At 37.9% G+C, this 25139-nt stretch overlaps 1 protein-coding gene, 1 long non-coding RNA gene and 1 pseudogene across 18 annotated transcripts in view; 1 reads left to right on the forward strand and 2 right to left on the reverse strand.

The window, feature by feature from the left end:
- The window catches only part of LOC105483051 (uncharacterized), a 136611-nt gene extending 121588 nt beyond the window's left edge, over nucleotides 1–15023 (reverse strand). For all 4 annotated transcript variants that reach the window (XR_011615936.1, XR_988000.3, XR_011615935.1 and 1 more), the window contains exons 1-2: nucleotides 14922–15023; nucleotides 2150–2260 (exon numbers count right to left, since the gene is read on the reverse strand). This is a non-coding gene — a long non-coding RNA (uncharacterized lncRNA). The remainder of the gene's footprint in view (nucleotides 1–2149; nucleotides 2261–14921) is intronic.
- LOC105483054 (tetratricopeptide repeat, ankyrin repeat and coiled-coil containing 2) overlaps nucleotides 1–25139 on the forward strand; it is a 475702-nt gene that overhangs the window by 361940 nt on the left and 88623 nt on the right. For all 14 annotated transcript variants that reach the window (XM_011743607.3, XM_071083397.1, XM_011743615.3 and 11 more), the window contains 2 exons: nucleotides 729–862; nucleotides 22914–23145. In XM_011743607.3, coding sequence (XP_011741909.2) covers nucleotides 729–862; nucleotides 22914–23145 — 366 coding nt within the window. The remainder of the gene's footprint in view (nucleotides 1–728; nucleotides 863–22913; nucleotides 23146–25139) is intronic.
- Nucleotides 14144–14758, reverse strand: LOC105483052 (density-regulated protein pseudogene; annotated as a pseudogene).

Consider the following 25139-nt stretch of genomic DNA (forward strand, 5'->3'; position numbering starts at 1 on the left):
GATCTTGTTCATAAATATAGTCTAATTTCTACTAGTAATAAATTTTCTAAATAACAAGAACAAATTGAATTTTTTAAAAAATCTTGAAACAGTTTTATTGAGCTGTAACTCACATATCATGTAATTCACCATTTAAAGCATTCAATTCAGTATTTTTAGTATAATTCACAGGGTTGTAGAGCAATCACCATAATCTAACTTTAGGCCATTTTCATCCCCTTAAAAGAAACTCATGCCTGTTAGCAGTCAATCCCCATTCTCCTCTTAACCCTCTATTTCCAGCGCTAGGTAACCACTAATTTACTTTCTGTCTCGACAGATTTTTCTATTCTGGGCATTTCATATAAATAGAATCATACAATATATGGTCCTTTTTTTTTTACTGACCTCTTTGATTTAGCATAACATTTTCAAGGGTTATCCCCGTTCTAGCATGTGTTGGTATCTCATTTCTTTTTATTGTTGAGTAATAGTCTATTGAATGGATATTTTGTGTTTCATCTATTCATCAGTTGGTGGGCATTTAGGTTGTTTCCACTTTTAGCTATTATGAATCATTCTTCTGTGAACATTTGTGTACAAGTTTTTGGGTGGACATGTGTTATTACTTCTCTTAGGTAATATACTTAGGAGCGAAATTGTTGGATCATAGAGCAAATAGAATTTAGCCATTTTTCTTTAAAGTTTTTATGATTATCTGATGCAAACATTAAATCTTTTTAATCCAGATGTGGATGCCAACAGAGAGCTGCCACTCACACAGCCACCTTCAGCCCACTCATCTATCACCAGTGGAAGCTGCCCAGGAACTCCAGAAATGCGCAGGCGGCAGGAGGAGGCTATGCGAAGACTAGCCTCACAGGTACAATATGATTCCCATGTTGGAGATATGGTAGTTCAATTTTAATATCAAGGAAGCAAAGATAGGGAGACCTTTGGCAAAATGAACAGAAATACATAAAACTATACCATGAGAACGTGGAGGAAAGTTTATCTTTCTTTGCTATTCCTAGAAAAATACTTTATTATGATGGGATCGGAACCTTAGAGTTGGAAAGACCCTTAGAAAGAAAGTCTTCTAGTGAATAAATAAAGAAGTTGAGACCCAAAGAAGTGGGTTAGTTGGTTGGTTTGAGATGGAGTTTCGCTCAGTTTCCCAGGCTAGAGTGCAGTGGTGCAATCTCAGCTCACTGCAGCCTCCACTTCCCAAGTTCAAGTGATTCTCATTCCTCAGCTTCCTGAGTAGCTATAGCTGGGACTACAGGTGCACGCCACCACACCAGACTAATTTTTGTATTTTTAGTAGAGACGGGGTTTTGCCATGTTGGCCAGTCGTCTCTCAAACCCCTTATCTCAGGTGATCCACCCACCTCAGCCTCTAGAGTGCTGGGATTACAGGCGTGAGCCACTGCACCCAACCAGAGGGGTATGTTTTACCCAACATCAGGGTATAGGTAATCAACAGTTTTAAATTTTTATTCCTAGCTTAAAACTCTTCTTGCTGTACTACACTGTCCATAATATTTTTTATACATTTGGGTTTGAAATTTCTATTTTTTTCAAAATAACATAAGCACATAGAAAATCAAATAATGCTCAAAACTAGCAGTTTTCTTCCTCTACTCCACCCATCTTCTCCCCACAGGCAGTCACTTTTACCTCTTAAGGAAGTTTCCCTGATTTTCCCCTCCATATTTCTAAATACTATTCATATACTGCAAAAATTGTTATTAGTTTACAAATTATCTATTGCTTCTTATTATGGATGATGGGAATTATAGCTCTTTCACCTTCCTTCTTCCTACCACCATCCCAATACAATTATTGCATGATTTTTGGCTGAATCCATGTTATATATAGTATTTTCAGTATTAGTACTATGCAAATATGTCACTCCGGAGCCAAGGATAACATTTCCTTCTTGAACGATTTTGTTTTTCCTAGGGGTTTATGAAATGCCTCATTTTAAAATTTGCTTATTTTTCTTCAAACCTTTGGCTAAGTCATTTCATAACCCTTAATGTAGTTTTGTAAAATGTCTGTCAGTACAGTTTTCCACACTTACAAGTTACATGTTTTACCCTGGAGGCCTCCGACCTAGAGCCCTCCATTAAGCTCAGTCTGGACCTAGGATGCTCTGAAGGCTTACCACCTTGTTCTCCTGGGAGTTCCTATCTCTTCTCTTTTGTGTTTCATCTCATGTCATATTCTTTCTCGATTTTATTCTTCATTTTGGTAGAGCATATCCTCCAGTAGCTTCCTAACAAAACATGCATAGGACATAAATTTTTTGAGACTTACTGTTTCTAAAAGTATCATTATTCTATGCTTATACTTGCTTATTTGTTTGACACAGTATATCATTCTAGGGTAAAAATTATTTTTTCTCAATTTTGAAGCTATTGCTCCATTGTCTTGAGCTTCCAATATTACTATTAAATACTCTGATACTATACTTATTCCTAATCCTTTATATATACCTTGTTTTCTTTCCAAAAGCTTTTAGAACCTCCTTTTTATCACCATTGTTCTTGAGTCTTTTTCATTTATTCTGTTGGTACCTAGCAAGCCCTAGAGATATTCTTTAATTCTGAGTAACGCTTTTGTATTATTTATGATAATCTCTTCACCACCATTTCCTCTATTTTCTCCTTCTACAGCTCGTATTAATAAAAAATTAGATTTCTGGCTCAGCGCAGTGGCTCATCCCTATAATCCCAGCACTTTGGGAAGCCACGGTGGGTGGATCATCTGAGGTCAGGAGTTTGAGACCAGCCTGACCAACATGGCAAAGCTCCATCTCCAAAAAAAATACAAAAATTAGCCAGGCATGGTAGCACATGCCTATAGTCCTGGCTATTCAGGAAGCTGAGGCAGGAGAATTGCTTGAACCCAGGAGGCAGAGGTTGCAGCTAGCCGAGATTGTGCTGCTGCACTTCAGCCTGGGCAACAGAGTGAGACTCTGTCTCAAAAAAATAAATAAACAAAGTAATTAGATTTCCTATACTGATATAATACTCTTGTTTAATTAACTTTTCTGTTTTCTATACTTTTGTTTGTTGGTTTTTTAATCCACCTTTGAGAGATTTCTTCAACATTACTTTCCAATCCTTTTAAAAATTTTTTATTTTTGCTCTCATAGTTTTAATTTGTAATAGTTCTTTCTTTTTCTCCAGCTGTCTCCTTTTTATAGCATCCTGTTCTTGTTTTATGGTTGCAATGTGTTTTTCACTTAGGCACTGAAAAACTGATTAGAAGCTTGTGTGTGGAGAGAGCTTGACCATAGAACATTAAGATAATCCATGCTTTTTTTTGAAATGCCCAAAAGTCAGTATTTCTAAGTTTTTTTCCTGGGCTGTTCAGATTCTCTAGCAAAGAATCCTCCAGTCTTCTGAATGGAGAGTATATGTCTTGGGTGCCAGCATTTTGGAGCTGGGCAGGAAAAGAGGGCTGGGCTGGGGTTTCACTGTTCAATATCAGACATTTACTTAAGCCCCTTGTTTTCAGTCCTGCACCTGATCTCTACCTTGCTCAATGTGTGGTGTCACTAAGTCTAGATTCTCTCTTCTTTAATTTCTCTAGTTCTCTTTCCTGTGGGTGTTGGGGTAGGTAGTCACCTGGCTAGGCAGGGCAGGGATGGGAATCTAACAACTTCTTATATAAACTTCAAATAAACTCTGTGTTTTCAGGTCCCTTCTTCACCTTCCTCTTCCACAATACCTGGTGTTTCTAATTCCTGTGCTTTGCTGAAGTTTTACAGATGGTCTATAATATTGTAAGGTTCAAATTTCTTCATAGAAATACACTCCAGCTCCAAGCCAGAAACAGCGTGTTTTCCCAGATACATTATTTATTATCCCCACTCAGTAGTACACTCTCATCTATAAATGGGCTTCTGCAAAGTCTGAGGTTTCCCTCAATTCATTGCTAAGTCATTGTAGCTTTAAAAGACATCTTTTTTTTTTCTAAATATCCGCTATGTAAACAGTCTGTAGAACAGTTAGACTAAATATCTATCTTAGAAATACACAGATGTTAAAGTGCTTCCAGCACTTCAGTTATTCAGTCATTCAGTTATTCACTTTAGATATACATTTGGAGGACCTGTAATCCAGGACTGAAGATAAATCAGTGAACAAAACAGACACAATTGCTGCTGTTATGTAGTCCACGTTCTCATGAGAGAAAGACAATAAACAAATACATATATAATATGTCAGAAGATAAGTGCTAAGATCACAGAGAATTAATTCTCCTTTGTTCATCTTATTCTTTCTCTCATCAAGAGAAGTCCAAGATGTTCATGTTCAATATTTGGAAAACGTTACATGTCGTAAGTAGGAAATTAGTGACTGTTTATACTTATTTGAGGAGTGATTACATGTTAAATTTCATGATTGTGTCTTCCTTAGGCAAAATATAAATTAATCTAGTTGCACCTAGATATGGAATACTGTTCATAACATTGTATCAGAAGTAGCCACTTAGCTTAAAACTGAATGTTAGGCCGGGCGCAGTGGCTCACGCCTGTAACCCCAGCACTTTGGGAGGCCGAGGCGGGCGGATCACAAGGTCAGGAGATCGAGACCACGGTGAAACCCCGTCTCTACTAAAAATACAAAAAATTAGCCAGGCGCGGTGGCGGGCGCCTGTAGTCCCAGCTACTCAGAAGGCTGAGGCAGGAGAATGGCGTGAACCCGGCAGGCGGAGCTTACAGTGAGCCGAGATCGCGCCACTGCACTCCAGCCTGGGCAACAGAGCGAGACTCCGTCTCAAAAAAAAAAAAAAAAAAAAACTGAATGTTATCCCAGTTATTGTGCTATTTGTTATAGTTCAGCTACACAAAAGTGTTCTGTAGATGCATAGAGCAGAAGCCCACAAACCTTGCTTCTCACCTATAACAAACCAGTAAGCAGAAATTATCTTTTAAATAGGATTTTCAAATTAGTTAATGTTTTGATGAGGTAGACTAACATGAAAATTTAAAGCGTTCTTGAAAAATCTCTTGATTTGACATATTCTTGGTGTCAATTCTTTGTATGTCAGTAATTATCATTGGTATTTCATAACATTCTTGCGCTTTCTTGGGCATCTAGTTAACTGAGAACACTGGAAAGTTTTTGTCACAACTTTAGAACTATTTCATTAATTGAAGAAATACTTTCCATTTGAAGCAAAGATTTTGATAGGTTGGCATCTCTGGAGCATGTCTCCACTTAACATTGCATATTTCTTCTAAAGCGTAATCACAGTAGGGGGCAGGGAGATCTCATTCAGGACCTTTCCTGGGTATGTGAGTTTAACTCCAGCAGTGGTTTCTCTAGGTTTTGAATCTGTTGCACCCTTGTGGTAATACACACAAAATTCACAAGACAAGGAGAAGTTGGCGTCCCTTTATGGAAGGCTTAATGTGTATTGTGGCTTAGTGCTATTTACATTGTATTTGCTATATCATTTCTTCATTTTTACCTTAACCGTATGAAGTACATCATTATCTCATTTTACAGATGAAGAAACAGTGACTTCAGTGATTAATTTTTTCAAAGTCATGCTGTTAATAAATGGCAAAGTGAGGATTCAGAGTCAGTATCCTCCCCTATAATGTGAACACTGTGGTTATCCTCATTTTACAAATGAGGAAACAGAGGCTCTGAGGTTAAATAACTTGCTTGAGACCATAAGCGAGTACGTGACTGAGTCAAGATTTAAACTGAGGCAGGCAAAGTCTACACTCTTAACCACTGCACGATGCTGCCTCTCTATTGTGGCAGGAAGGATTTTAGTTTAGTGCTATTTTGGAAAATCCATCCATCATTTAATGTGGCTTCTCAGCAAGAAAATTATAGTGAAGATGTACTTTCAGTCATTTTGCTGACCTAAAATTCTTCAAAAAAGGTTTTTATGCAACTAGAATCTCCCAACACATTAAGCAAGTTGTCACTGACTTAGTCCTTAGATTAAAAAGCTAATACATCTGAAATGAGTTCATTAGAGAAAACAGCTAATTTTAAGAAGTGTCACAGAGATACAAAAAGCAAAGGTTTTTTTTCATAAGGAAATCTATGTAAGAAAAAAATTAAATGTCATCCTTGCCAAGAGACAAGTTCTGTAGTATACCAGGGGGTGTCAGATGATCATGGTTCCTGAAATTGTTGCAGTCACTATTAAAACTGTCAGCCAAAGAAGTAATCATTTCAGTAATCCTTTAATATTGAGCATTTTGAACATAATATGGAAATGTAAGCCAGATACACATGCGCGCGCGCACACACATACATACACAGAAAATGAAAAACAATAATGAAGAATAAGATTTTATTTGTGTTGTAGTGGTTATTTTTTTAAATATTTTCATTTAGTAGAAATGAGATCCAAACTAAACAACAAATAGCCCATAGATAATGTTTTATAAAATTTGTCTAGGGCTTTTCTCCTCTAAAAATTAACACTGAAGTTTTACTGTCAGTCCCAAATTTCATCTACATTTGGAATACTGAATATGGGAAAACAGCCTTGTTGTTTATTGTTAAATTCCATGTTGTTTTTATTTTCTACCTCTTCCACTAGAATGGGTCAGTGTTTAAATGTTTACCACTGTGTCCCCAGCTCCTACACAATGCATGGCACATAAATGTTTGAATGAAGAAATTCTAGTCAATTCTCTGTACTGAATAATCTTTCTAAAACATTTGTTTTTTGCTACTTAAAGCTATCAAATAGCTCCTCCTTGCCCTTGAATGAAATCCAAACTCCATTCTTAAAATATCATAAGAATTGTAATGAAAGGACTTCTGCTTTTCCCAGGACCAGTTATTTTAGACTACATAATTCTTTGTGTGGGGTTGGGGGTGGAGGACAGGCAGGGGCAAGGCAGATGTTATCCTGTCTACTGTACGATATTTAGAAGAAGTGTCCTTGACCTCTGTCTGCTACCAGTAGCACTCCCTCAACCCCTAATTAAGACAACCAGAAATGTCCTCAGAAATTGCCAAATGTTTCCTGGGGAGCAAAACCACTGCCAGTGGAAAACCCTTGCCATGCCCTATCTTCCACTATTCCCCACTCACTTATATGCTAGCCACATTAAAATTGATTTCAGTTCCTTGAAAGTAAAAAGCTATTCTTGCCTTAGGGCCTCTGCACACCTTTTTCCCCTGCCTGGAAAACTGCCACACCTTGGTTCACCCCTTGTCCTTCTTCATGTCTCAGCTTAAATGTTGCTTCTTCTAAAAAACCTTTCTTTGGCTCTCCTAAATTACCTTAAGGTGCCCCAGCTGTGTGTTGCCCTAGCACCCTATATTTCCTCTCTGCTAGTACTTATCACACTATTATTATTACTTGTTTAATTGCCTCTGTTTCCTGCTAAACTGTGGAGAGCAGACAGGGTTCATAGCTATATAACTCATTATAATAGCTTCAAAACCTAGCACAGTGCATGACATACAATGGAAGTTCAATTAATATTTGTGAATGAATGAAAATGTTAGTATTTTCCATTAGGAAATCTTGGAATATTCAGCTGGGTACTTATACGTAATAGTAGTTCCCAACCAATTTATAAGGTCAAATCAGAATCAGATTCATGTGTCCCAGGAATTAATCTTGTTTGAGAATCTGGAATTCCACCAATCCTCTGAGACAGAATTTCATAAACTGTGGATTGAATGTACTTAGACTGTTTATGTTGTGCCAGATCAGGATCTCTAGGAATTCCGGATGAACTAAATAAATTAGCACTTTTCTTTAAAATTTGTATTTGGTATTGGCCCTAACCTCCTTTGTCTCAAGTAAACAGTAATGTATAATTGAATAGTAGCAATCTACAGGATACAGCTATTTAGATCTAGAATTATAACAAAGATAAATATTACCCTGAACTCAGCTACAGCTAATTAAACAACAGGGTTCTGACTACCAGCCATTGAGGCATACTATAAAGCCGAAATCGGAACAGTGTGTTTCTAGTACATGAATAGACAATAGACAAGTGGAATAGAATAAAAAGTTCAGAATTAGGCCCAAGGACTTGCAGACACTTAGTGTATGATGACGGCGGTATTTCAGATCATTGGGATAAAGGTCGACTTCTTAAATAAATGGGCTGAGACAACTAAACAACCAGATAGATAACTCATATCTCACACCATGCACAAGAATAAACAAATGGATTAAGGATCTAAATATTTGAAAATGAAACCATGCAACTAACGGAAGAAAACTTAGTAACTTTCTCGTTAACCTTGGTGAAGAGAAAGGCTTTCTAAGATCTAAAGCTAGAGGAATAGAAGAAAAGATTGACAAATATGGCCACGTAAAAAAATTTTACCAGCCTGGGCAACATAGTGAGACCCTGTTTCTATGAAAAAAAAAAACAAAAACAAAAATTAGCTGAGCGTAATGGCACATGCCTATAGTCCCAGCTACTCGGGATGCTGAGGTGGAAGGATTGCTTGAGCCCAAGAGGTTTGGGCTGCAGTGAGCCACAATCATGCCACTGCACTTCAGCCTGGGTGATAGAGTGAGACTCTCATTTAAAAAAATAAAAAATAAAATAAAAACTTTTAATGTTGCATGACCAAAAATTACCAGAAACAGTCAAAAGACAACTGCTGAGAGAAAATATTGACAAAATAGCTCAAAAGTACAGGAAACAAAAGAAAAGACAGACAAATGAAATGACATCTAAACTAAAAAACCTTTTGCACAGCAAAGGAAATGATTAACAAAGTGAGGAGACAATTCACATAAGGGGAGAAAATCTTTGCAAACCATACATCTGATAAGGAGTTAATATCCAAAATATAAAAGGAACTCAGACAATTCAACGGCAGGAAAACAACCTGATTTAAAAATGAGCAAAGGACCGGAACAGACATTTCTCAAAAGAAGGCATACAGGTGGCCAACAGGTACATGAAAAAATGCTCAGCATAACTAATCATTAAGGAAATGCAAATTAAAGCCACAATGATATATCATCTCACACCAGTTAGAATGGCTTTTACGAAAAAGATGAAAGATAAGTGTTGGCAAGGATGTGGAGAAAAGGACCTTCTTTACTTTGTTGGTGGGAATGTAAATTAGTACAGCCGTTATGGAAAACAGCATGGAGGTTCCTCAGGAAACTAAAAATAGAGCTATCATATGATCCAGTAATCCTGCTTCCAAGTATATATCCAAAGAAACTGAAATCAATGTCAAAGGGGTATCCACACTCCCATGTTCATGGCAGCATTATTTGCAGTAACCAAGATATGGGACCGAGCTGAATGGATTTTTTAAATGTGTTATTTTTTTTTATAAAAAAGCAGTTTGGAAATTTCTCAAAGAACTTAAAACAATTACCATTCAACCCAACAATCCCATTAGTGGGTATATACCCAAAGAAATATAAAGACCCAAGTATTCATCGCAGCAGTTTTCACAATAGCAAAGCCATGGAATCAACCTAGATGCCCATCAGTGGTGGCCTGGATAAAGAAAATGTGGAGGCCGGGCGCGGTGGCTCACGCCTGTAATCCCAGCACTTTGGGAGGCCGAGGCAGGCAGATCACGAGTTCAGGAGATCGAGACCATCCTGGTTAACACGGTGAAACCCTGTCTCTACTAAAAATACAAAAAATTAGCCGGGCCTGGTGGCAGGCGCCTGTAGTCCCAGCTACTCGGGAGGCTGAGGCAGGAGAATGGCGTGAACCCAGGAGGTAGAGGTTGCAGTGAGCTGAGATCGTGCCACTGCACTCCAGCACTCCAGCCTGAGTGACAGAGCGAGACTCTGTCTCAAAAAAAAAAAAAAGAAAGAAAGAAAATGTGGTACATATACACCATGGAATACTGCAGCCGTAAAAAAAGAATGAAATCATTCCTGTTTTTTGCAGCAACATGGATGCAGCCGGAGGCCATCATCCTTAGCAAATTGATTCAGGAACAGAAAATCAAACACTGCATGTTCTCACTAATAAATGGGAGCTAAACATTGAGTGCACATGGACACAAGAAAGAGAACAACAGACACCAGGGCTCACTTGAGGGTGGAAAGTAGGAGGAAGGTGAGGATACTACCTGTCAGGTACTGCACTCACTGTGGGTGACAGTCATCTGTACACCAAACCCCACACAGTTTACCCATGAGCAAACCTGCCCATGTACTTTCTGAACCTAAAATAAAAGTTGGAAGAAAAAATAAACAGAATTTTAAAACACGGTATGTGTATGTGTATATGTGTGTTTGTGTGTGTGTGTGTGTGTATTTCATTGTGTGTCTGTATAATGGAATACTACTTAGCCTTTAAAAAGAAGGAAAGCCTGTCTTTTGCAAGAATATGGATAAAACTGGAGGACATTATGGTAAGTTAAGTCAGCCAGAAGCAGAAGACAAATACTGCATGATCTTTCTTAAATGTGGAATCTAAAAAAGTTAAACTCATAGAAGTAGTAGAAAGATAGTTACCAGAGACTGGGAATGTGAAGAAGGAAGGAATGGGAGTTGTTGTTGATCAAAGGGTACAGATTTTCAGATAAATAGGAAGAATAAGTTTTAAGATCTATTTCAAAGCAGGGTAACTACAATAATATATTTCAAAATAACTAACTTTTAAGTGTTTCACCATAAAAAATGATAGAATAGGGAGGTGATACATGTTAATTAACTTGATTTCATCATTCCACATTGTATACATATATCAAAACATCACATTGTACCCCATAAATGTATACAATTATGATTAGTCAATCACACATAATAATTTAAAAATCTACCATTTGTCAACTTTTAGCATAGTATCAGAGAAAAATATCTACCTTCCCTTCTCCAACATATGAGTGGCATTTCCTCTTATACTTGAATCCAAAACAGTTTCTTGGAGCATTCTGAATGCAGAGGCAGATTTGGGAGTCTATTGCAAACATTTAAACAGTGCCACTTTCTGAAATGTTTGCTTTGAAAAATAGTTATTTTCATATAATATATTCTTAGATGTCAGCGTGTAGTAGGTTTATTATTTTTAATGAATCAATGAAAATTTTAAGAAAAATGTATAGCATATACTACAGATAAAGAGTTAATATCTCTTATATTTAAAGAACTCTTAAAAATAGAGGAGAAAAAGGATCAAAACATGATGGAAAAGTGGGGAAAAGACATAAACAGGCAACTCACAAAAAAGAGATTAAAATGGCCCTGAAACATTTTGAAAATATGTTCAAACTCACTTATAACTAAAGAAATGCAGACTAAATCAATAGTGAGATACCAGTTTTTTACCTATCAACTAGCAAAAGTTTTTAAACATGACAATTTTAAAACTATTCTGTTGTCAAGGCTGTGGGAAAACAGACACTCTCATGCTGGAGCACGGCTATCAACACCTTATTTCTGACAGCATGTGTTCGCTTCATGTCTCCATGTCACCTTTGGTAATGCAATATTTCAAACTTTTTAATTATTACTACATTTGTTATGGTAATCTGTGATCAATAGTCTTTGATGTTACCGTTGTAGTTGGTTTGAAACACCATGAAGACAGCAAATTTAATAAATGTTTTATGTGTTCTGATGACTCTACCGACCAGCCATTCCCCCATCTCTCTGTTTCCTTGGGCCTCCCTATTCTCTGAGACACGATATTGAAATTAGGCCAATGAATAACAGCATAATGGCCTCTAAGTGTTCAAGTGAAAAGAAGAACCGCACATCTCTCACTTTAAATCAAAAGCTAGAAACAATTAAACTTAGGAAGGCATGTCAAAAACCCAAAAGAGTCTGAAAGCTAGGCCTCTTGCACCAAACAGGTAATCAAGTTTTGAGTATAAAGGAAAAGTTCTTGAAGGAAATTAAAAGTGCTACTTTAGTGAACACATGAACGGTGAGAAAGCAAAACAAGCTTTTTGCTGATATGGAGAAAAATTTAGTAGTCTAGTTAGAAAATCAAACCAGCCACAAAATTTTCTGTAAGCCAAAGCCTAATCCAGAGTAAGGCCCCAACACTCTTCAATTCTGTGAAGCCTGAGAGAGGTGAGGAAGCTTCAGAAAAAGAGTTTGAAGGTAACAGAGGTTGGTTCATGAGGTTTAAGGAAAGAAGCCATCTCTGTAACATAAAAGTGCAAGGGGAAGCAGCAAATGCTGATACATAAACTGTAGCAAGTTATCCAGAAGATCCAGCTAAGGTAATTGATGGAAGTGGCTACACTTAAACCATAGATTTTCCTTTTTTCATTGTTTTACTTTACATCTTTATTACACATTTTCTGAGACTTTATTTTTTAAAAAAATTTAATCAGGATCATAATTTGCATGACAGTAAACAATGTTTTCGTGGGTTCTAAGTTCTTAAAGGTGACCATACCAATTTAAAATACAAGTCATCTTTTTTATTTGCATCGCCTGACTTAAAGTTTAAATTCATCTAATGCATTCATTAAAAGTGTCCATTCTTTTATAAGAAAGATATGCTTTAATTGCTATTTTCCAGACTATTAAACATGGGTGTATATTATTTTTAATTGGTTAGCAGAATTTTACTCACATAATTTATAGCCACAACAAGAGTCTCTAGCCTCTCTGAATGGACTTCCACTCAGAACAATGATGATAATAAATATCTAAAATGTAGGCCAGGTGCGGTGGCTCCTGCCTGTAATCCTAGCACTTTGGGAGGCCGAAGTGGGTGGATTACCCGAGGTCAGGAGTTCGAGACCAGCCTGGTCAACATGGTGAAACCCCATCTCTACTAAAAATACAAAAATTTAGCCGGGCATGATGGCGCATGCTTGTAATCCCAGCTACATGGGAGCCTGAGGCAGGAGAATTGCTTGAACTCAGGAGGTAGAGGTTGCAGTGAGCCAAGATGGCACCATTGTACTCCAGCCTGAGCAACGAGAATGAAATTCCATCCCAAAAAATAATAATGTATCTGGGGTGTGCCCCCACTTCACATTGCCAAATGTGTTTCCAAATATTCTTAGAAAATATGGTTTTTAAACACATGCATAATATTCTACCACATGATGCATTATCACTTCCTTAACCATTTATTTCCCAATTGTTTATATTATTTGCAACTTTTTGATATTATAAATAACATTGTGATGAACACCTTCATTCATAAGTTTTATGCAAGACTGATTATTTCTTTAGAATGATGTCAAAGAACTGACTTACTATTACAAACAGTGCGAATGGTCTAAAGGCTTTTAGTATACTTTACCAAATAATTTCCAGAATAGCTTGAACAAATCCCACCAACAGTACGTTATTGTGCCCACGAAGTGTACTTGATAACAGTGAAGCAAATTCAACCACAAATCTATTAGATTCTCATCCATCTCTAAACTGTCATGTCAAAGAAGCAAGATATTGTTATTACTGGTGAGGAAGGCAAATTCGAATTCTTTTTAAAAATCTCTCAGCATTAGATCAGTAAAATAATCAACAGAAATGCTTCCCACAAAAAAAAAAAACTGGGTTCTTCAAAAAAAATTAAGAAGACAGGGAAATGTCAGTAACAAATGATCAAATTTTATTTTATTTTTTTTTTACCTCTTTAAATTTTATTTTTTTTATTTTTTTTTTATTTTTTTTTAATTTATTTATTATTATTATACTTTAAGTTGTAGGGTACATGTGCATAACGTGCAGGTTTGTTACATATGTATACTTGTGCCATGTTAGTGTGCTGCATCCATCAACTCGTCATTTACATCAGGTATAACTCCCAATGCAATCCCTCCCCCCTCCCCCCTCCCCATGATAGGCCCCGGTGTGTGATGTTCCCCTTCCCGAGTCCAAGTGATCTCATTGTTCAGTTCCCACCTATGAGTGAGAACATGCGGTGTTTGGTTTTCTGTTCTTGTGATAGTTTGCTAAGAATGATGGTTTCCAGCTGCATCCATGTCCCTACAAAGGACACAAACTTTGACTGAATTCTATTTCATACATAAGCATGACGATCTCTCCTATTTATTTGACTTTGGCAATAAAAGACCAAACAGCCTTGTACAGAATAGTGAAAACGCCAAGAATGAAGCCTACAGTTTTACTGTAAGATAAGTGTGTGTGTGTATCTATTTATTTATATTTAAAAGACTTCTCTCCATTTGGCGGTATCAACTCTCAGATCCGGCCGTTAAATACAGACATATTTTCAAAACTACATATTTACTTCTTCAAGATTTTCGATGCTGTCATCATCCATCTCTGGCTGTTTTTTCTGAATGGTATCAGTTATGCCATCTGTAGAGTCTTCCTAAATAATTTCATCCTCCCCTGTTACTGAGGTACCACAGGAGAATTTTTGAGCAGAAAAATCTTTGTGCTTCTTTAAGATCAATTTCAAAAGTTGCAAGGCCACACACAGTTTTTACATATTTCTTCTTTGCTGTGGGAATTTTGGCTATAATAACCTTGTATGTTACAGTCTCCTATTTTGGTTTTATTTGACCCCTTCCACCTCTCTTCTATTTTTTCTTCTCCCCTTCCCCTGCTATTCCTTGACCCTTACTAATTCCAGCTTCTTGATTGGGTGAATTTTCTACAGTAAGTTTTTCAAATTCATTTGGAACATCCTTCTCTCTAACTATTGTTTACATTTAGCAACATCAGGCGTATATTCACAGTATCCTGTTCGTAATGAACAGACTCTGCAATAAAGGACTCAAAGTGAGTAATCAGCATCTAACTTGGCACTGTTCCTTGGGCCTCCTTTGCAATCAGCCCCACTGGATTCAGAAATGCCAGCAGCCATTTCACAAACCCAGGTGGTCACACAGGCCCCGCTGCCTCTACTTCTACCACTATGGCCAGTTGTTGTCTTCCCTGGCCAGGGCCACCCGAGAGCAACGATAGATTCTTAGTGTAGACAAAATAGCCTTCTATGGGAAGCTGGTGCCATCTAGGACTTTTATAGCTAGAGAGAAGTCATTGCCTACCTTGAGAGCTTCAAAAGACAGGCTGACTCTGTCATTAGGGACTACTGTGGCTGGTGACTTTCAGTTAAAGCCAGTGTTCATTTAACATTCCAAAAATTCTAGGGCCCTTAAGAATGATGCTAAATCTACTCTACCTGTGCTCTATAAATGAAGCAACAAAGCCTGGATGATCGCATATCTGTTTACCGCATGGTTTACTGAGTATTTTAAGGCTACTGTTGGGGTCTACACAGAAAAAAAGATAACTTTCAAAATACTGCTGGTCAAGGACAATACATCTAGTCACCTAAGAGCTCTGATGGTGATGTACAAGGAGATTATTATTGTTGTCACGTCTGCTGACACAACATTCTTTAGCCCATGGATCCAGGAGTAAATTTGACCTTTAAGTCTTGTAATTTAAGAAATACATTTCATGAGGCTAGAACTCGCCTAGATAGTGATTGTTCTGATGGATCTGGGCAAAGTAAATTGAAAAGGATTTTCAAGATTTTCATCTGGAAAAGATTCACCATTCTAGATGCCATTAAGAACATTTGTGATTCATAGGAGGTCAATATCAACATTACTAGGAGTTTGGAAGAAATTAATTTTAACCATCATGGATGACCTTGAGAGGTTCAAGACTTCAGTGGAGGAAGTAACTGCAGATATAGCAGAAATAGTAAGAGAACTAGAGTTAAAAGTGGAGCCTGAAGATGTGACTAAATTGCTATAATCTCATGATAAAACTTGAATGGATGTGGGGTTGCTTCCTGTGGAAGAGTAAAGAAAGTGATTTCTTAAGATGGAATCTGTACTTGGTGAAGATGCTGTAAGCATTGTAAAAATGACAATAAAGGATTTAGAACGTTACATATACTTAGTTGATAAAGTAGTGCCAGGGTTTGAGAGGATTGACTCCAGTTTTGAAAGAAGTTCTCCTATGGGTAAAATCCTATCAAAGAGTATCACATACTACAGAGAAATCTTTCATGAAAGGAAGAGCCAATTAATGCAGCAAACTTTATTGTTGTCTTATTTTTAAGCAGTTGCCACAGTCACCCATCCTTCAGCAGTCACCACCCAAATCAGTCAGCAGCCATCAACATCGAGGCAAGACCCCACACACAAGCAAAAAGAGGATTCACGGAGGCTCATGTGATCATTAGCATTTTTAACAATAAAGTATTTTTAAATTAGGGTATGTACATGTTTTTAGACATAATACTATTGCACACTTAATAGATTATAGTGTAAACATAACTTTTATATGCACAGGAAAATCAAAAAAATCGAGTGACTCACCTTATTGCTCTGTTTGTTTTATTGTGGTCGCCTGGAACAAAATCCACAGTAACTCCAAGGTATGCCTTTATACATACGTGTATTTCTTAGCTCTGTTCATTGAGAACCCAAAAGCAATGACACCTCAATAACAATAATCACAACTCGTGCCCAGATCTTTTTTCTTAATATTCTCCAAGAAAAAGAACAGAGGCTTTTTGGAGAAGTAGATGATCCCAGAGGCAGGGAAAATACAAAATAAGTCTAGAACATCTTTTGGTGCCAAAAAGCAAGACCTTGCTCAAAAAAAGATAGAGTCTTCTTGAAAGAACACAGTAGTCAACCTGAAGGAGATCCTAGTGACTAAAGCTGGAACAAATTGAGCAACAAAATTGATATAGTATTGAATTATAACCAATAGGATAAAATAAGCCCATACTTATTAAATCAGTAATAAATAAATAAATGGGAGATAAGGGAGAACTCTTTCTTCCAATAGGATTCTAATTAATGTAGAAACAAACAAAGAGGGGAATAGAAAATTACTATGAGGCAAACACCACAGGAATTACTGCTGCAGACAAGATCTACTGATAGATACTAAAATTAAATGGCAAAAGTTTAAGGAGAAACAGGATTTGAACAGCCTCAAACCTATCTCCCTTAAGATATTTATTAACTACAAAGGGAAAGATGACAGTGGAAGAACCTAGCAGAACCTTAACCAAGTGATCAAGGGCAACATTACCAGTTGTGTTAGGCAATTCTTGAATTGCTGTAAAGAAATACCTGAGACTGGGTAATTTCTAAAGAAAAAAGGTTTGATTGAATAGTCCTGCAAGCTGTATGAGCATGGCACTGGCATGTGCCCAGCTTCTGAGGAGGCCTTGGGGAGCTTTCATTCATGGTGGAAGGTAAGATGCTAGCAGGCACATCACATGGCCAGAGCAGGAGTTGGGTTGGGGAGGTGCTACACACTTTTAAATGACCAGATCTTGTGAGAACTCACTCACTGTGGTGAGGACAGCACCAAGCCTTGAGGGAACTGCCCCCATGACCCAAACACCTCCCTCCGGGCCTCATCTCCAACATTGGGAATTACATTTCAATCTGAGATTTGGGCAGGGACAAATAGCCAAACTCTATCACCAGTATAAAACATGTCACTATCATGAACCCTGTGATACGAGCCACAAAGAGGGATAAAACACTGTTTTTCTGGTATTCTTGACAAAAACTCTCAGTTACGTCATGAGAAAACATCAGACAAGCCCAAATTGAGAGTCATCCAACAAAGTAACTGATCAGTACCCTTCAAAAGTGTCAAGATGACCAGGCACGGTGGCTCATGCCTGTAATCCCAACACTTTGGGAGGCCGAGGTGGGCAGATCACAAGGTCAGGAGTTCGAGACCAGCCTGGCCAACATAGTGAAACCCCATGTCTACTAAAAACAAAGAAAAATTAGCCGGGCGTGGTGGTGTGCACCTGTAATCCCAGCTACTCAGGAGGTTGAGACAGGAGAATCAGGTGAACCTGGGAGGCGGATGTTGCAGTGAGCCAAGATCGCACCATTGCACTCCAGCCCGGGCAACAGTGCAAGACTGTTTCTCAAAAAAAAAAAAAAAAAAAAGTGTCAAGGAAATAGAAGACAGAGACTAAGGATCTCTTACAGACTCCAGAAGACAAAAGAGAAATAACTAAATACAGTGTGGGGTCCTGGATAGAATCCAGGAACAGGAAAAGATGTAGTGGAAAAACTGTAAAATTTGAATAATGTCTATAGGTAATAGTACTGCCAATGTTAATTTCCTGGTTTTAATAATTTTGCTATGGTTATGTAAGATGTTAATAATAAGGGAAGCTAGATGAGGGATAAATAGAAACTCTGTGTACTACTTTTGCAGCATTTCTGTAAGTCTAAAGTTAGTTCAAAGTAAAAAGTTAAAAAATAAATAAAAGTCCTACTCCCAAAAAAAAAAAAAAAAGTGGTAGGGCTCCAAGCTGGAAAATTACTGAGGCAGAACTCTAGCTTGGTATCTATTCTTAGCTTCTAGTCCCAGCATGAGGATTAGAGTCAGAATTGAGAGACTAAGAGAAAAGGAAGAGAGAGTTGTTATTTATGGTGAGCCACCACGTCCCAAAAATATTAAAAATCAAACTTTAGAGTTGGAAGGGCTTTGCTGATTAGGAAATCAATTGGATGGTAGTGAGGAAGGAGACATTCACAGAAGGAGTGATGAAAAGGAACATGGAGAGTAAGCGTGTGACAGCTGACCTGGGGAAGGGCAGTCTCAATATTAGTTTAAGTGATACAAATACCAGTCAGTATGGAAATTAGAATTGTATTTCCAAACAAATTTCAGATATTCAAAGCTTCCTTCTCTTTATGTGAGATTAGCTTAATTCTGTCACTGATCCTTCATTTGAAGTAGAAAATGGTCTATGTAGAGTGCAAGCCTGTGACTCAACACAAGCGTGACATTTTTGCTGCCACTCAGTCCCTTTGATGAAGTTTATGACTAGTTTTATCATTTTTTATATGCAGCATTAAATCAGGAGATCTTATACACAAGACTGTATTGACTTCTAGTCTTTTCTTTCTGTATATAGCCCACAGGCCTGCCCTTTTCTTTCTTCCCTCACAAGAGTAACCTAAAACTTACTTGCTGTCTTCCTCCAAAGAAATAATGCAATTCTGCTCTTATCAGATATGCTGTGGATGAAATTATTTTAAGAAAAAGTTTAGGAATTTAACAGAAGGAAAACTTGAAATGAAAAAATAGTGTAAGAAAGATATAGCTGGCCGGGCGCGGTGGCTCAAGCCTGTAATCCCAGCACTTTGGGAGGCCGAGACGGGCGGATCACGAGGTCAGGAGATCGAGACCATCCTGGCTAACACAATGAAACCCCGTCTCCGCTAAAAATACAAAAAATTAGCCGGGCGTGGTGGCGGCGCCTGTAGTCCCAGCTACTCGGGAGGCTGAGGCAGGAGAATGGCGGGAACCCGGGAGGCGGAGCTTGCAGTGAGCCGAGATCGCGCCACTGCACTCCAGCCTGGGCGACAGAGCGAGACTCCGCCTCAAAAAAAAAAAAAAAAAAAAAAAAAAAAAAGAAAGATATAGCTAAAAAATGAAATTTAAACAAGTTATTTTGAGAGACAAGAATTCGCCAAGGAGAAAGATTTACCTGCTGATTTGTTATGGGTGGACTAATCCTGAACCATTCCCAAGGAGTTGTAATAATAGTGACTATGTATGATGACTTTCTCAAAGGTGTAGGGAGTGATCTAGTATCTCTTACCGAGTGCTGGTACTAACGAGAAACTGAAGGGGAAAAAATCTACATTTTCACGCTTGTTTTCTATTTTTATACAGAGGGAAAGTTATACATATATTAATAGAAAATTTGAAGGAAGTAACATGTTTTTGACAGATTGTGTGTACATATACCTACTACGTAACTACTTTAAAATGTCCAGTAAATAATCTATTTCGAGCCACAGTACAAATCTAATGAAAATGTTGCCTGAATTCTGCAAATGCATCAATACTTTATATTTGGAATGCAAAGAAATATCTAAAAATTAAAAGAGAGGCAGCCACAGAAGGTGCAACTTTATTTATTTATTTTTAATATTCCTAGTTAAATGTTCTGCCTTATACCTTTGTGGATATCATATTTTTTTACTATAATTCTAAGTAGTTATTGCTGGAGTCAAAAATGTTATTAATTTTTACAAGATTATACCAAAAATCTTGAACTCTATTAATTCTAATAGCTTGCTTTTCTCTGTATAGATAACTATATACTTTAATAATAAAAACTCTCTTTTCCATTTAAGTCTCTGCTCTTCCTATTTCTTTTCTTTTTCTTTATAGTGCTACCCAGAATCTCTTGTATTATATTGGATAGTAGCATCTTTGGCTTCTTTCCAATCTTTTTTTATCTTTATTCTTTTTTTTTTTTTTACTTTAAGGTCAGAGGCACGTGTGCAGGTTTGTTACATAGGTAAACTCGTGTCACAGAGGTTTGTTATACAGAGTATTTCATCACCCAGGCATTAAGCCTACTACCCGTTAGTTATTTTTACTGATCCTCTTCTCCTCCCACTCTCCGCCCTCTGGTAGGCCTCAGTTTGTTGTTCCCCTCTATGTGTCCATGTGTTCTCATCTTTTAGCTCTCACTTTTAAGTGAGAACATGCAGTATTTGGTTTTCTGTTCTTGCATTAGTTTGCTAAACATAATGGCCTCCAGTTCCATTTGTGTTCCTGAGGAGGACATGATGTCATTCTTTTTTACAGCTGCATAGTATTCCATGGTGTATATGTACCACACTGGTTTTTGTTTGTTTGTGTTTTGTTTTGTTTTGTTTTGTTTGAGACAGAGTCTTGCTTTGTCCCCCAGGCTGGAGTGCAGTGGTGCAATCTCGGCTCACTGCAAGCTCCGCCTCCTGGGTTCACGCCATTCTCCTGCCTCAGCCTCCCCAGTAGCTGGGACTACAGGCACCCACCACCATGCCCAGCTAATTTTTTTTTTTTTTTAAGTAGAGACGGGGTTTCACCAAGTTAGCCAGGATGGTCTCAATCTCCTGACCCGCCCTCCTCAGCCTCCCAAAGTGCTGGGATTACAGGCGTGAGCCACCACACCCGGCCTGTACCACATTGTTTTTATCCAGTCTGCCATTGATGGGCGTTGAGGTTGATTCCATGTCTTTGCTGTTGTAAATAGGGCTGCAATGAACATACGTGTGCATGTGTCTTATGATAGAACGATTTGTATTTCTTTGGATTTATACCCAGTAATGGAATTGCTAAGTTGAATGGTAGTTCTGTTTTTAGGTCTTTGAGGAATCGCTACACTTTTCAACAGTGATTGAACTAATTTACACTCCCACTCCACAACCTTGCCAGTACAGAAGGTGCAACTTCAACATTGTCTTTTATTAGATGACATTCAGCCAAGAGCACAGATGGTTTTTTTTTTTAATAAAATCAGTAAAATAATCCTTTTTCTAAATATCACAATTTTTGTCTTTAAAATGGTGTCTTCTTACTTTAGGATGTTGCAGCTGATTTTCTCAGCTATACTTAGCCTCAACATGTGGAACCAATTGAAATGAAATATGATGAAAGTTTATATTGATGTAGAGGTTTGCTGTTTGCTTATCAAGTGGAGATTTGTACCCATGTAGACATAACCACTGGCATTCACTATTGATTGAAAGGACAGATCAATTGCTGACAGTTTTCTCTTTAGGTTCCTTACATTGTGTTTAAGATAGGTAAAATAATCACCAATCTATCTGAAGAAAAGAGTGGAGATTTTTAAAATACAACCTCTGATTTCCATTTTCCGTATTGTGCTCAGACTTCATTGCTTCACTCACAAGCAATTCCTATCTTCAGCTTTGTATATGTAGTAACATTTCCTGTGTTGTTTGGGGGTTTTTTATGTTTAATGAGAAGGATTTCAGGTGTTTAAAAAATATTGACATTTCCAACATGTGTTAAAAGAACTAGGATGACCATACCAGTAGATGAGGAGTCTTTTCAAAGCAGAGCTCTTTCGTAGATGACTGGGAGATGCCTGATGAGTTAGAGATGGTATTCTCTAAGAGATTCCTGAAGAGCTGGAATCCAGTAGTACGTCTATGAATGCCCCTAGGACAGATTTCAGTTGCTGGTATGTAGGCACAAGGCTAGTAACTGAAAAAGACAGTATACAGATCCTTAAGAATGGTGGCGGTGAGGAGGATGAAGATGGTAATGGCGACATCAGCTGACATTGCTATGATTTACTAGGTGCTGAGCACCACGCTGAGTGCTTTCTCTACGTTCAAGCTGAATCTCCCCTTCCAGTTTTGTATTTTCTACACAGTCCAATCCCTTTTCTGGGTAGTAATGAGCCAGAAAAGTGGTCCTGATTAAAATCACCCTTTGTACTTGCCTCGGAGGCAAAGAGAACAGCCAGAAGACGTGGGGTGAGTGCTGTGCAGATTGTAACAAACAAAAAACAGATCCTAGAATTCCAGGTCCTAGCCAGTCAACCCAGACCCTGGATGGTATTAATGCTTATAAATTATCTGTGTTCTTTGATTTTAAGACCTACATCTAACAAAAATCTCACTCCTTTCCTTCTTCCTTTTATCTAATTCGGATACTCTTTTTCTGTCTGTGCCTGGGTGCTCAGAAAACATTTAATGCTAATTTTAAAATCTGAATTACTTTGTTTTTATAAGACTTAGTTTATAACGCACCTGTAATCCAAAAATTGATAGAAGTATATGTGTTTGCTGAGACTAACATGATTTTTCTTGGATTATTTTATTCCTAATGCTTTGTTTAAAGATTAGACTCTTTCCTATACTGCTCCATGCTGAATAAATGTTAGTGATATCAATGTAAGTCTTTATTTTCGGGCTTGCTTCCTGTTTCTTATAATCCAGAGGAAAACTCCATTTTTATTTATAAATTTTATTCTGGGTTATATCATATGCATACAATAGAAGTAATGTATCAAATTTCCGATCTTGCATAAATCAGACGTTTTCTGAGTCAGCAGCTTTTATGTTTATTTGGAAAAGTTGAGGAATGTAGAGACAAAAAAGTATTATGTAATACTGAGATGTTAAGTGATTTCTAGTATAATCACTCAATAGCTGATAATCATAGCTATTGCTTTTACTACTGATAAGCCTGTTTGCATTCTCATCTTTCTTTTGTAGGTGGTTGCCTATCACTATTGCCAAGCAGATAATGCCTACACTTGCTTGGTGCCGGAATTTGTCCACAATGTTGCTGCCTTGCTCTGCCGCTCACCTCAGCTGACAGCCTATCGGGAGCAGCTTCTTCGGGAACCTCACCTGCAGAGCATGCTGAGCCTTCGGTCCTGTGTTCAAGACCCCATGGCCTCCTTCCGGAGGGGAGTCCTGGAGCCGCTAGAGAATCTCCATAAAGGTACAGATAAGGCCCAAAGGAGGGGAAAGATGGTGGTTTAGAGCCCAAGGTCACCCGGGTCATACTATAAAAATGATTAATTTTATCACATTGCCAAAACTAAATATTCCATAGCTAGATGCACTTAACAGACAAGGGATTTTACTTGCAAAAAAAAATCCAGCAGTAACTACTACTTCCTCTTTTCTTTATAAAAATTCTCAGCCGGGCACGGTGGCTCACACCTCTAATCCCAGCACTTTGGGAGGCCAAGGCAGGAGGATCATAAGGTCAGGAGATCGAGACCATCCTGACTAACACGGTGAAACCCCGTCTCTACTAAAAATACCAAAAAAAAAAAAAAAATTAGTCGGGCATGGTGGCGGGTGCCTGTAGTCCCAACTACTCGGGAGGCTGAGGCAGGAGGATGGCATGAACCTGCGAGGCAGAGCTTACAGTGAGCAGAGATCACGCCACTGCACTCCAGCCTGGGCGACTGAGCAAAACTCTGTCTCAGAAAAAAAAAAAAAAATTCTCATTCTTATTTCCAAATAGAATGCCTTTTCCTTGTGAAGACAGTAGAGCTTTCAGTCCTTTCTGTGAAGTTTAAATAAGTCAGTAAATGTGTGGCTCCAGCGCAGTGTTGTGAAGTTCTATGGTTGGAAATCTCCCCTGTAATATGTAATATTAATAAAAAATGTAATACTAATAAAAAACTTATTACCCCATCAGTTCACGTGAAGTGGAATGGCATCCATGGTTGCACAATTCTGTGTATAAACCAGAAATCATGTAATTGTACACTTTAAAAGCTACTTAAGTGTGGCATAAGGGTATTTTATGGTGCATAAACTATCATAGGAGAGCTGTTTTTTTAAGTGGAAAAAATTAAATGGGATCCATCTCCCACTCATGTTCATACCTTTCCTCCCTTTTTCGTCTGCAATTCTAGTGTTAGCAGTGGCCTAAGTGCAACCATTTCCTTGAAAGTGGTGCATTCCTTCTTAAGTCTTCCTGCCCCATACCCTTAACAAAGTTTTGTTAGTGCCAGAAGCCAGAGAAAAGGATGTGGGTATGCATACAATTCCTGAGCAATCCTGTTTATTCCTGAGAGGCTTAGACACCTTTCTCAAGGGCTTTGGAGGTACTAATAAGGAAAGATGGTTTATAATTTCTCCTGGCCGTCATCTTTAGTTGTTTCAGCTTCCATGCTGGTTACCTGGATATCAGAATTTCTCTTTCTCCTCAACTCTGATGACCTCTGTCACTACGTCTGCTACCTGTTACCTTTTTAAACCTTGCCATTTCTCCACAAGTATTTTTAAGCCTATTTCCTGGACATTCAGTCAATCTCTAAAACCTGTTAATTCTGCCTTCATGATGTTTCTCACACCCACTTGGCTCAGTTGTTTCTAGCATCATCATCACAAGAATTTTAAGTATACTTCTAAACCATTCATGGCACACCTGGTGGGAAAGTTCTTCCCCAGTCTCTCCAGTCTTCTAGACTTTATGTATTTCTTCCAGATAAAGTTTTATAAAGCACTTCTCTGATCACATAATTCCCCAATTCATAATCCACTGATTGCCTATTGCCTTCTGAATTAACTTTCAGTTCCTTGTTCTGACATTCGGGATGCTTGATGGCCACCATCCAACCTACTTTTCAGCTTTATTATTCACTGTTATCCTTAGGAACCCTGTGTTTATGTGTAAACTAAAATATTCACTAGTCCTCAAATACGTCCCTAGATTTTCCCACCTCCATATATTTACTTATTATTTTCTTTCTTGATATACCTTCTTCTCACATCTCTGCCTGTCAGAATTCCACCCATGTATCAAGGACCAGCTTAAATGCTACCTCATTCATGAAATACCTACTGATCTACCTGCCCCCCTACAGTCAGAAATGATGTCCTTCCAAATGACGTTAGATCCTTTCTCAAAATATATGTATGTATTTATGGTGCATAACACATAATATATAACAATAATTTTATATTTTATTATTA

Source organism: Macaca nemestrina, chromosome 17 (genome assembly GCF_043159975.1).
Source record: "Macaca nemestrina isolate mMacNem1 chromosome 17, mMacNem.hap1, whole genome shotgun sequence".
Classification (NCBI taxonomy): domain Eukaryota; kingdom Metazoa; phylum Chordata; class Mammalia; order Primates; family Cercopithecidae; genus Macaca; species Macaca nemestrina.